Source organism: Andrographis paniculata, unplaced genomic scaffold (genome assembly GCF_009805555.1).
Source record: "Andrographis paniculata isolate CXL003 unplaced genomic scaffold, ASM980555v1 Contig21END, whole genome shotgun sequence".
In the NCBI taxonomy this organism is placed as follows: domain Eukaryota; kingdom Viridiplantae; phylum Streptophyta; class Magnoliopsida; order Lamiales; family Acanthaceae; genus Andrographis; species Andrographis paniculata.
This window is the reverse complement of record NW_026137502.1, coordinates 1,628,915-1,642,487: the sequence shown is the minus strand read 5'-3', so window position 1 is coordinate 1,642,487 and position 13,573 is coordinate 1,628,915. Positions and strand designations below refer to the sequence as shown.

General features: G+C 31.5%; 1 protein-coding gene across 4 annotated transcripts; it reads right to left on the bottom strand.

Annotated features, from left to right (window-relative positions):
- Positions 1 to 8,435: 8,435 nt before the first annotated feature.
- On the bottom strand, positions 8,436 to 12,413 carry LOC127244963 (uncharacterized). 4 transcript variants are annotated; one of them, XM_051265583.1, is made up of 7 exons: positions 12,159 to 12,413; positions 10,961 to 11,069; positions 10,188 to 10,318; positions 10,018 to 10,098; positions 9,792 to 9,938; positions 9,568 to 9,699; positions 8,436 to 8,542 (listed from the first exon to the last, which is right to left on the bottom strand). In XM_051265583.1, exons 1-6 carry the CDS (start codon positions 12,372 to 12,374, stop codon positions 9,580 to 9,582), a joined length of 804 nt encoding a protein of 267 aa, XP_051121540.1. In that variant the 5' UTR covers positions 12,375 to 12,413; the 3' UTR covers positions 8,436 to 8,542; positions 9,568 to 9,579. The 4 variants fall into 4 exon arrangements, with proteins under 4 accessions (XP_051121540.1, XP_051121541.1, XP_051121539.1 ...); XM_051265584.1 differs by lacking the exon at positions 8,436 to 8,542 and adding an exon at positions 8,862 to 8,933; XM_051265582.1 differs by lacking the exon at positions 8,436 to 8,542 and adding an exon at positions 9,341 to 9,468.
- Positions 12,414 to 13,573: the final 1,160 nt, after the last annotated feature.

The window sequence follows — 13,573 nt, the reverse complement described above, 5'->3', positions numbered from 1 at the left end:
CGTAAACTCTATGGATTTTCTAAATCCACATAAATTTATAAACTTTTTAAAATCCAAAAAAATTCATTAAAATCTCAATTGAATACACCCCCTTAGATTTGATAGATGAAATTTGACATAGAGAACATATAATACTCCCCGATGGTCTCAGATATGGTGCACATATAATGTAGACGGAAGAATTTAGAAAAGATATGATTAATAAATAATTAAAAATATATTAAAAAATAATTATAAATTAATATTAAAATAATTAATTAGTATAATTAAATTTTTAAAAAACATAAATTTGATTTTTTTTTATATGATTAAAGTGTGTAATACTTTTAAAAAAATCGAAAAATGACATAAGATATGAAAGGGAAGAAAATGAAAAATATGACATTATACGTGGAATTGGAAAAGTAATAAAAAAGAGGTTTAGAGGGTGTTTTCAAGAGCTTTTACCTTATTAAATAGCTTTTAGCTAGTTTGATAAATTAACGTTTTAAATTAGTTTATTGGGTCCAAAAAACTAATTTTGAAAAAGTTGTATATCAACATTTCATATTAGCTTTTTCATTTTCATTTTTCTTATTCTTTCCCTTAAAAGTAATTAATTCTTTCACGTATATTAATATATATTTTTTATTATACCATTTATTAATTATTTGGGTATATTTTCTTCTAATAACTTATAGATTCATATTTATAAATTAAAAAAAAATTGTTATTTAATATGTCAATTATCTTATTTATAATTTTTTTAGAATAAAGATAATATAAAAATATTAATATTATTGATTCATTTATATAGTACTCCCTCCGTCCCAAACAAGGTGCAACATTTGATTTTGGCACGGGTTTTTAGGTGGGTAGTATTAAGTATGATAATTTAGAAATTAGATGATGTGATGGAGAGAGAAATATATATATATATTTTATTTGTATGATGTGAGTGGATAAAGTGTGGGGCAGAGATTAAGTATAATTAATTATTTCTTATTTTGGAAATGTTGCAGGGTGTTTGGGACATATCAAAAAGAAAATATTGTAGGACGTTTGGGACGGAGGGAGTATTTTTTATTACATAATATTTTTATTAAAAATAAATATATTTATTTAAAATTATAAATTTAATAGAAATATATATTAATTAAAAGTTAATCTATTTAAAATATATATACTAATGATGATTTTTGTTCTTTTATATTTATATTATTTCTAATGAAAAAATATATATTTTTCAATAAATTTGCATTACACTTTTACAAAATATTTTAAAAAGAATAAAAATAAATATCTTAATAAATTTTTTTTAATTTTTAAAATTAATAATAAAATTCTAAAAAAATCTACCCATTGAAAATAACATATAAAATGTTCTTAATTGTCATTTTACGTATAAACAGTTAACATCAAATCGCTATTTTAACGAACACTTTAATCCAAACAACTAATTGAATCAGCTAGTCAAACGAATTAATTGAATTTGCTATCAGCTTAATTGCCAAACACATCCTTTAGAAAGTGTCGGATTTAAAATATTAAAGATTAATCATTTTTTAAAATATCTACTAACTACTGCACTACTTATTTTTTCAATGTTATAGTATACCACCTCTTTACTATTCAATGTTATTTTTGAAACAATGAGTAAATGTAATAAATATGTTATGTATTTTTGTTAAATATATGTAAAAACTTATCTTTTTTATTTATATACCCTAAAATCTTATCACTTTACATATTTAAATTCCAAGTGATGTTCTTGTATTTATTATTTATATATTGTCATTGATTATAAATTCAAAAAAAAAAACTCTAAAAAAGAATCACGATTCGACGTTTTCAACCATTTATTTTTGTAAAAAAATTCTCTTTCTCCTCCCGTTTTCTCGTCGTCTCCACCAATTGTTGCCTATACAAAATGTCACCATGGCTTCGATATACATCAAAGTTTTCCACATAAACTAGCCGAGAGCATAAAACAAAAGTACGGAGTCTATTGAAAATTTAAAAAAGAATCTCCTCTCCAAACAGAATTCCAAAACATAAGTAAAATTTTTTGTGTTTGGTTAAATTGATATTTTAGTTTTGTATTTTCGAATTTGTGATGTACTCTAATGTTTTTTTCATGTGCCTCTGTCAGATTTGTAGAAGCCTTGGTGTCCGTCGTGTTTACTTCAGCATTGTATCCCACTATCATTCCAAATTTGATAACATGACATTATCAAATTTTAAGTGTCATTGTAAAGGTGTTTGTTTTAGTCTGTACAAAGACTTTGTCAGTTTGCACACATTTTCTCTTGGCCAGGAACGATACATCGTTCTGGTTATTCATATATACCTTTTTTTCCAATTCACCATTTAGAAAAGCAATCTTTACACCAATTTGGTAAATCTCAAGATTATTCAAAGACACAATCGAGAGAAGCACTCAAATGGATGTTATCCTAGTTACTGGCGAATATATGTTGAAGAAGTCAAACCCTTCGGTTTGTCTATAGCCTTTTACTACAAGACGAGCTTTGTATTTATTAATAGACTCATCAGCTTTGGGTTTATTTTTTAAGACTCATTAGCACCCTAGTGGTTACAACCTTCCGGTAGGTCAGATAACACTCAAGTGTTATTCTGTATTATTGAGTCTATTTCACTATCTATTGCTTCATTCTAAAAAAGATCATCAGGACTAGATAGAGTTTCTTTGATCGTGGTTGGATCATTGTCCAACATATACGTAATAAAATCTGGACCAAAGGTTTTCTCGATTCTTGTTCTTTTTCTACGCCTAGGTTCTGAAACCTCTTGATCATGGCTATTAGCCATTTGTCTCTTTACACCCCACAGCTCTTCATCTACAGGTTTTGGGTTGAATTGAATCATTTTCTTACAAGGGTAGATATTTTCAAAGAATATGGCATTCCTTGATTCTATCGTAGTTCCCTCGGTCATTCCAGGAATTTCCGATTTGTGAACTATGAAACAATAGACACTACTGTTTAGTGTGTATCCGATAAATATGCAATCTATCATTTTTGGGCTGATAGCGACTTTCTTTAGAGGCGGAAATTTCACTTTTGTTAGGCATCCTTACACTATGAAATATTTATATGTGTGTTTCTTACATTTCCATAGTTCGTAGGGGGTAGCATTATTACCCTTAAGTAGAATCTTGTTCAAAATATAATGTGCAGTCAGCACGCCTCCCCCCACAATTTTTTGGGAAGTCCTAAACTTATCAACAGGTATTCATCATTTTCTTAAGTGTTCGATTTTTGCGTTCCGCTACACCGTTTGATTGAGGTGAATATGGAGCCGTTGTTGATGAATTATGCCACTTTTGTTACATTTCTTCGAACGGGGCCACATATTCGTCATCTCTATCACTTCGAACTATCTTGATTTTACAATGAAACTGATTTTTTGCCTCATTTTTTAAGTTCTTGAAGGCCTCAGTTGCTTCACTATTTTCCTTTAATAGGTAAAGATACCAATATTTTGTGCAGTTATCGATAAACGTGATGAAATATTTCATTCCACATCTGATTTGCACAAATTTTAAATCACACACATCAGCGTGAATTAATTCTAATGGCTTAGTCTTCCCTTCCACAGATAGGAAGGGTAATTTTGTCATTTGGGAATTCACACAAATTTCACTTTTGTTTTGAGTGTTCACCTCTTTTCTATTTAGTAAATTCATATTTATTAATCTTTTTATAGCATTTAGGTTTACATATCCTAATCTACACTGCCATAAATCATAACACTCGATCAAGTACGAAGAAGAAGCAATATTTTTATTATCAGTAGGTGGTGCTCGGCACACGACCATTACATTCAACTTAAACAACCCATTTGTAAAATAACTCATAGCTAGGAACATCTCATTTTTCGATAATATAAATTTATCTGCTATAAAGACAAGTCTATAACCCTGTCTAACTAGCAGCATACTGAGACAAGATTTTTCCGAAGATCTGGCACATGCAGGACATCCTTCAGAGTTAGTTCTTTGCTATAGGTCATTTTCAGCACCACGTTCCCTACGCCTTGAACCTCAGAAGTTGTGTGGTTTCCCATATGCAGTTTCCTCCCTTCGATCTCCTTGTAGGTCGAGAAGTTTGTTTTGTCGGAGCAAACATGGCAGGTTGCTCCGTTGTCAATATATCAAGCTTTTGGACTTTTCACATTATTTGTTTCGTACATAACAACGACAAGGTCGAACAGTTGGGAATGTAGTTTCTTCTTTTTCGGTGTCTTATAGTCTTTAACCTGGTGTCTAGTTTTACCACAGTTAAAATAGTTATCTGTAAACTTAGACTATTTGGCTTTGCCCTTATCCGTTTGAGTTGGGCGTACATGTTTCTTGGAGGGATCTCCGACCATGTTGGCTTTAGCAATATCTCCACATTTAGCTTTTGTGTTGCTTTATGTTGTCCTCCTCTATCCGGATTCGAATAATCAGATCTTTAAGTCTTACTTGCTTTAGCTCATGCTTCAACCTCTGCTTAAAGTTGCTCCAACTCGGGGATAATTTATCGATCATCACACTCGTGATGAACTTTTCTGGTAGTGACATCTCCTCGTCGATAACAAAGTGGACAATGTGTTGAATTCTTCCATTTGTTCAACGACAAATTTGTCATCTACATTTAATAGTCCATAAACCGGATCACAACAAACATTTTGAACCTGATATTCTCGAACTTATATTTTTTTCTCAAGGGCATCCCACAGTCCTTTCGCACTCTTTATTTTATAATATAAATTATAAAGAGAGATAGAGAGACTACCTAATATGGTATTATTTGTCATGTATAATCCATGTGCCCACAATGCATAATTCGCATGTGTCTTCTGATCCGCATAAGGCTCTAAGGTAGTTGAACCATCGTGCAACACAAACATGAAACCCAATCGCAGTCAGGTAGAAGAGCATCTTCTCCTGCCACATCTTAAAGTCCATTCTAGTGAATGGTTGTGGAACTGGTACATGGGGCATTATCCGTGGGCCAAGCCCATGATAAGCAGTTTGGGCCGCGAAAGCAATAGAGGGTGTGGCCAGAAACCTAGGAAAACCCTCACATCCGCCTGAGCCAAACACAAAAAACACAAGACTATCCATAAAGAAAATCTGCCCAATTGAGGGAGTAGCAACTCCAGTGGAAGCTCCGGAAACTCCTCTGGCAGCAGCTTCAACAACTCCTCCAACTCCGGCGATTTCGGCAGGGGTTGACATTCTCGCAAAGTAGTATTTAATTTCGATTGTTTGTTTAATGGGTATTACAGAAAGTAAATGTACCGTGAAACCACGTTGAGGATGAATCATCTTTTCGAAAATTAAATACACCCTAATAGTGCCTTCAATGGCCGGCTTTCTAACCCAAAGATAAAACAGTTTCCATCTCCTATGAGAGTGACACCTCAGATCATCGAAGCTCCGGCGAACAAAATGAGAAAGAAATTGAGCTGGAGAGGCTGCCAGAAAGTAAGGAGATATGAGAAAAGGAGGAGAGAATGTTGTTGGTGTATTTAGAATGAAGGGGGGGCATTTATATAGGCATCTCCACTCGGCCAAAATGACAAGGGATCATTTATGATCATAATTATGACCTTAATGGCCGATGTAATTTATTCTAATTTCGAACATTCCGTTTGAGGCGGTTGTAATTGATTCTAATAACAAACTCTCCGTTTGTAATGATCGTAATTTATTCTAATTTCAAACATTATGTTTGAGACGATTGTAGTTTATTCTAATTTCAAATATTCCGTTTGAGATTGTAATAAATCCATTCAATGGATAATATTTTATCCAAATAACACTGCAAGTTAGGTCATATACCTGAGTTTAAAGTGCCCTGCACAATTTGGTTTGTCTCGAGACAGACAAAATAGCCAAATTATTCAGCCCTATATACAATAAATAAATAATATTTATTTATTTCATCCAAATTAATCTATTTAATTTGGTTTACCGGTCCGTCCTATTTTCAATCATCAATTAATAGATCGCATAAATAACCGGTTATCTAACAATTTATACAAAATTATAATTAATATACAAAAAATCATATGAATTAATATTTAAATTGAATTATATATTAATAATTATTTTATATAATTAAAATATTCAATATTATTTAATTTATTTATTTTTAAATGTAATTTAATAAAAAATTATATTTACAATTATATATAATATTAATTTAAAATAATTAATATAAAATTTATATATTTAAATATAAATAAATAAATATATTTATCTTTTATGTGGAGAAGAGAAAAAAGCAGGAGGAGCCTATTGTTATTTTAACTTTCTTCTATCCAACTTTTTGAAAACAACATTTGAATTGTATATATAGCTAGCTTTCTTTCTGAACCAGGAACATTCTTCTTTAGGTAGTCTTACTTTCCCGTCGGATCTAATTTGCAGGGTATTAAGTTCGATCGGAGGTTTACCTGATGTGCATTTTCGGGTAGCAACTGCAGATTTTCACGTTATTAAAAAAAAAAAAACAAAACAATTCTTTTTTCTTAAAAAAAAATGGTTTTATTATGTGATAAAATAAGATGGCATCAGAACAAGTAGAATCAACCACCATTGTATATGCTTTTATGACACTTTTTGAATGACTTAGAGACTATAATTTAATTTCTTCTTAAAAAATATTGAAGATATTCCGTTGATAAATTTTATTTTATTTTAGTTTTGATTTTGATTTTTACTTGAATAATAATTTAAATGTTAAATAATAGTATATTTATAAAAAATCATAATAATTAAATAGTAAATAAAATGTCAAAATCAACATAATTATTACATCCAATACATATTTTTAATGAAAAAACATTAATTTTTATATAAATTTTAAAATAACTCATATGTTACTTCGACTTAAAAAGAAGTCACGGTCACTGTAGTTGGACGATTGCTTCCTCCACAACTTAGGATTGCAATAATTAGGCCCCACAACCTCGCTCTCCGGCCACAAACCTCCTTATCATATACATGAAGCCTATATAATCGAGGTGGCGGCGGCGGCGATAAAGGTGGTGGATAATACCAATGGTGGTGGGGATGGTTATGGCAGCGAGACGGCCTTCTTCTAATATCATTGAACTCTATGTTTGTTAAAAACTTTGAATTAATTCCAAACAAAAACAATTGCCATTTGGCCTTCCATGATGTAGGAGGAGGAGGAGGAGGAGGAGAAGAAAAATTCAGAGGGCAGGAAACCTTATGCATGGTAAAATTACAATAATGCCCTTCTCTCGGATTGTTGTAGTTGTACAATTTTCTTGGTGGCTTGCACTTCATGGAATCTACATCCCGAGTGAACTTGGTAACGATGGATTGCCTCTTGGAAGTGTTTGTCGTGATGAGCTTTCCGCAAAATATGATGTCAAGTTCCGGTGTGGCGGACGGAGGGTTGAGTCCGTGTCCTAAGAACTCAAAACAATCGGAGGATGTGGCGGGAGTAGAATCCAACGGTTGTGATTGAGTTTGGTTGGTGTAGAGTTGGAGATCGCAGAGAGAAAGGGTTTCATGGTCATCTTCTTTGTGGTCGCTATTGTCGTCATCGTTGCCGCCACCATGGCGGCGGAGGGCTTCTCCTAAAAACGGTTTTTCAGCTGCCATTGTTGGTTCTTTGGAGAGGTCACTAAAAGATGTGTATATAAATGTACATTCATTTGTGTGTATATGTATGATGTTGTATGTCTTTGAGCTTTCAAGAGTGGTGCTCACGTACAACTATCAATTTTAATTGTTTTTTTTCATCAAATAGGAGATGGATTTACACAAATATGAGAGAGATTTTACAAATTAAAAAATTCATTACAATGATTTATATTTCCTTGGATAAGAATTTTGACCAAAACCAAGATATATTCTTACCTTGACAAGTTTTATTTTGTACAGTTTCTTATCAAAATTAGTGCCAAATTTTAAAATTTTCGATACTTAATACAAATTCAAGAAAATTCGAGTTGAGATTTTGAAAATAATAATATAATAGGTTGGCTTTATTTAGATGAAAGTGAAATAAAATTGTGATTGATTGATTATATTGGGTGGATAGTCTAATCATACATATCAAAATTTAAAATGATAACAATTTTGAATGAACATTCAACAAATATAGAGTGTGCTATGTCTGTACGTTCTTTTGGGTGTTACGATTTATATTTTGATTCATTAGTACAGAAAAGAATAGTATATTTTATGACAAGATTGATTTGAAGTAAATGTAGAATTTTATTTTTATTTAAAAGAAAAATAAAAATTACTAGATAAAAATGAATTACAAATTTAACAATATATATTTATTTATTTAAAATATTACATCAATAACCTACTTTTTTATTCAAAACATTACATCCAATACTATATACATTATTTTTTATTATTTTTTTAAAATTTCAAAATACTTCCAAAACTCTTCTAAACACATCCATAATGTACAGATAAAACTAGAACCGTCAAAATGGGTTGAGTCCGTTGGGTTGGCCCGCCCCACTAACCCGTTTTGACAGGTCTAGATAAAACCACCTGTTTAATTGTAATTTCAATTATAAAATGTTACTAGCACATAAAACAAAAAAAAAAATGTCATTATGTAAGTTGTTCAAAGGACATGTGACTAGGCAATGTTTAAAAAAGTGAACACCAACCCTTATCATTGAAATATATATATATATATATATAAACAAGACATGTCAAAATTCCTAATGTCTGTTGCTGATGCTGCATCAATGTAAGGTACAGATAGAACGATTATATAAATACAAAAAATAAGAATGCATTCAATTAATTCAGTTGAATTGAACAATCATTTTATTTATTCAATTAGCTATTCAATCATTTTATTATTCACTTTTCAAGTTTCTGAAGAAGCTTCTGAATGTCACATAATGATGAACTTAGCCTTATTCATTCCATGCTTCAGTATTGCATACATGAAAAAAGAAAAAAAATATTAACATATATATAAGAATAATAAAATAAATCCTTAATGAGCAACAGTAGCATCCATTGGGCTTGCTAGTAATGTGGGATCTCATCCAACATGAATATATATATATATATATTTATATTTAAATATAAAATCCATAATGGAGTCAATGGAGTCCATATATGTTTATATAAGAATACCAAAAAACATCACTCAAAATGCAATTCCTAACCATATCATTGATTTCAACTTGGCAAGACCAAATTATATGTACTTAATAAAGGTAAATTTTACATGCATCACTGGTATATAGATTTTATTCAAAACTCAGCTTTACATTAAAAAATTAAAAAATAAAAAAAGAAGCTAGATACATAATTTACCCTACTTAAAAATAAAAAAAAAAACAATTTCAAACTACACACAAATTCATGTAGTTTAAAATGATCAAATCACAAATGTAGCAATAGGATTGTGTATTGAAGGATATCAAAGTAGGGTGAAAAAGCAAAGTTGCAGTAACCTATTGAGGCAAAGGAAAAGCTAATGAATATTCCCTAGAGTAAGAAGAACATAGCAGTAACTGAACAAACTCAAATTTAAAAGGGTGTTAGCTTGGTACCTCGATGAGAATCTACTCAGGATTGGAATTGTCTTCGGATCTCCGATATTCAGGTTTGAGCTCGTAGGATCCTTGGTTGGCTCCCTTGTTGTTGTACACACACAGCACCTTAAGCATGTCTTTAAGAAATTGCTGCATGCCACAGAAAGATGCAATGCATGTACAGTTATATCTCAAATTGTGTTGCTGTTTCAACCTTCGAGGAAGAGTAGTTGAATTCGTACCTCAGGTTGATCTGTCCTCTGGATCAGGTTTTTCAGTGTCCAGTTTGGCTGTTTCTCAAAGAGCTTGAACAGGATCTTTTCCATTTCGTCAGGGTCTCTTCTGGTTCTCTTTGTTTCCGACCCCTTTGCTGGATTCTTTTTCTTTTCCTTTTCAGGAAGGACAGCATTTTATGGATTATAGAATCAGCAGAATGTTGCACTTATTTGAGGTACAGTGTTTACATACCATTGTTATCGATCCAGAAGTCTTAAAATCAAGCATCCCTGGCATTGGCCTCATGCGCATTCCATTATCATCATTGATAATCTGTATAAGATCAACGGTATTTGTCGGGCACGATGCATAAGTGGTGATTATTACTTCTACAGTTAGATTCGAGACAGTAAATAAATCACCTGTATTTGTCTAGTTTTTGTCATGTACTTATTTGTTCTCTCCCGACATAGTTTTGCATAGCCTTCGATACTTTTGTCATGAGGCTTCATATCAAACTTATTATAGATTTTCCCCTCCACAGAAGGTTTCCCTATATTAGAATAAAATGGACGAATCTTAATATACAGGAATCCTAACATTGACAGAAATAACCAAGCAAATACATACACTAACGAAAGCAACAAACACATACTATCAAATAAATAAATAACTTCCCTGAGACAATCTAATTTGATTAAAAGTATTCTTTTAATTACATTAGCAAAAGACATAACACATAGTTAAAAAGTAGGAGGCCACAAGAAAGGAATAACTTGGCTCAAATCTTGCAGGTCTCATTTCTTGTTAGGGGTTCATATAAAGAATTTATTATGAAAACATACACATTTCTTCTTTGCACTTTTTAACGATGCCACCTAATTCCGAAAGACCTTCAATAATTTTTAGTTACCGGGGGGGATATTCACATTATTGGACTCATGGAATTATATGCTTAGAATTTTATAAATCAGGGCAGTACTAAGAGACACTGTCATATAAGTTGAAAAAATGAGGCACTGGTCAGCAAAGAAACTTTTACTGAGATCATATAAGAGAAATCCCCATTTGTAAGATCAACACATATAAATACTCTTCTAGACCTTACAGATGGGGTGCATATCCTTATATAAGTAAATAAAGGTGAAAATAATTCACATTGCTCAAGCATACCATAATAAACAGGTGCGTGTACCTTCAGACGACTCAGAAAATACACACATAGGAATAAAATCAGTGGACATATCCAGCGAATAGCTGCTGGGCATGTTTGTATCTGCAGTGCCAGCCAACTCCATGGTAAACTGATAACCAAGTAGATTTGAAAGGTAAAGATAATGGAGTCCATGAAAGAATCTCATTAGATGGGATGGAAGAAGATAGACATCACTAAAACATAAAGAAATCAAAGGGTGGATATGTGGGGAACATCTTTACACAAAGAAGAGAGGATTCACAAAACATCAAGAATGAAAATTGCCTCCATACCTAATATATATACCCGTATATAACTCCTATTCATTTTCATCACATCCCAAATGAAAATCCAATCCTAAACTAAAATGTGTATCTTGAATTTAATCTTTCAATCAAACAGATGGTTCATATAGTTTAAGGAAAAGCTCTATAGATAGATTCACAAATCATGCACTTTTGCATAACATTGAAAATCCATATTAAGCAAACAAAAGGCAGCAAAGGTAAGGACCGTTGGCATGGATTAAACAAAGGGAGTCCCTAGCAGTACCACCACATTTATCATAAATTGCCAATTCACAAGAAATATCACCATGTTCATATGCGAAAAATCCTTAAACTAAAACAGGAATCGTCATGATATATATATATATTAATACATGTATAAGCATGGCTACAAACACACATAATGTTAACCTGAGAGAGAGAACAACATCATTCCAAGGTTAAGAGAAAATCAACATGATTTTCAACTGGCTTAGTTCTACAGAAAACAATAAAAAGAAAGAAACAAAAAGTAATGAGTAAATGCATTACAATATCAAAATAAAGTAAAATTTTCTCCAAGAATTCACCACCTGTAAAAGCCTTTCTGTATATCCCTAACCTCATTGCTAACATTCCTACCCAAAGTAGGATTAATGAGAAATTGGTGAATGCAGATTGAGATTCTTCCGAACACATAGAGAGATACAAAATTAGATGGTCGCGATAGTAATTTAGAAACAGATAATCAATAAATCTCAGAGAAAACGGCAGTGCCCACACTAAAAACTCATACTCATACAATTTAACTGAAAAAAAAAAAAAAAAAAAACTAAAATCGATGGAGAAAAACCGAATCAGAAACGGGAGGCGCAGACGCGATCGACACGCCAGTAGAGAAGGCTACGCATTGAGCATGGCGGCGGATTTACCTGAGTAGAGGATAAATCGTCGTTAGGACGCAGCGGATCAACGGCGACGATCACTTTAGCGACGGTACGGCCAGCGGCAGGGTCGTTTGGGAAGGACGGGTGTTGGTTGTTCTGCTGCATGGCGCGCGCGACCACGGGAGGGCATTTCATGAGCCAGACGTGGCGCTCCGCCTTGCTCGTCTCCAAGGTGCTATTGCCGCTGGATTTATCCGCCATGGAAACGCGGACGCGGTGGCTGTGAGTGTGAAAGAGCGATGGCTGCAAATTTGTTGAACGTATCTATTGTTAACACATTTATACTGATTTTCTTGAGGTAATTTAATTTAGTTTTTTTTTTTCCTTTAAAAAACATTTAATATATAAATATATATATTTGATTTAGAAACATTATAATTAAATACCAATATTATAAAATTACTACTATAACTTACTTTATTTCCCCGGGATATTACAATCGAAAAGTAACGATGGCATATTGTTACGATTATTAAAAAAATACTTCTACTATTAAAAAGATTCTATCATACAAAAGTAGGTCTATTTTCTTTTATCTAATTAAAATTAAAAGTAGATATATATATATTTTACTACTCCTTCCATCGAGAATTATATATTTAATTTTTTATTTGAATAATATAATGAAATAAATATTATATATATTTATATGTATATATAAATATGTAAATTTATATTTATTTTTTAAATGTAGATTAATTGGGCAATAAAAATAAAATAATTTTGAATGAAAAATTGGATAAAAATACAAGAAAAAAATTATTTAAATAAATATAATCAATATTAAATTTAGTTCAATTAGTGCTATGCACATTTTGGAAAACAATAGGCTGGAAGGCAACAAAAAATAAGCTTTCACTAAATCTCTCTAAAAGAAGTGAAAATGCATAAGTTGTTGCAACTTTGAAATAATTGAGATAAGAAAATAAAATAGTTAAATCTGACTTGATTTCATTAGTGTTGTTGAATTCGAATATGCAAATTAATAGAGGATTTTCTGTTGTTCAAGCCTACGACCCTTTTGAAAAAACCATAGGTTTCTACCGTTATTTTCACAATGAGATATGAAGAATAATGAATATTGCGACCTAAACATAGATCACAACCATAATATATATTCCTTATCATTAATTAGCCTCATTACTCAATTAATAAAGCTCGCATTCCTAAATATATTTAAACCCAATAAATTTAATAGATCACTTAATCTGACTGATAAGCCCAAATACGTAAATGTAAACTGAATAACCTTACGAGCTCTTGAAAATTTTGCTATCATATTCTTTAATGTATTTTACCAATTTTATCTGTAAATCACATTAATGTGGATCAACGCGGCCATCACTGCATGTAAGGAGACGGATTAGTGGTCACAATATTAATATAACTTAATATTCGAT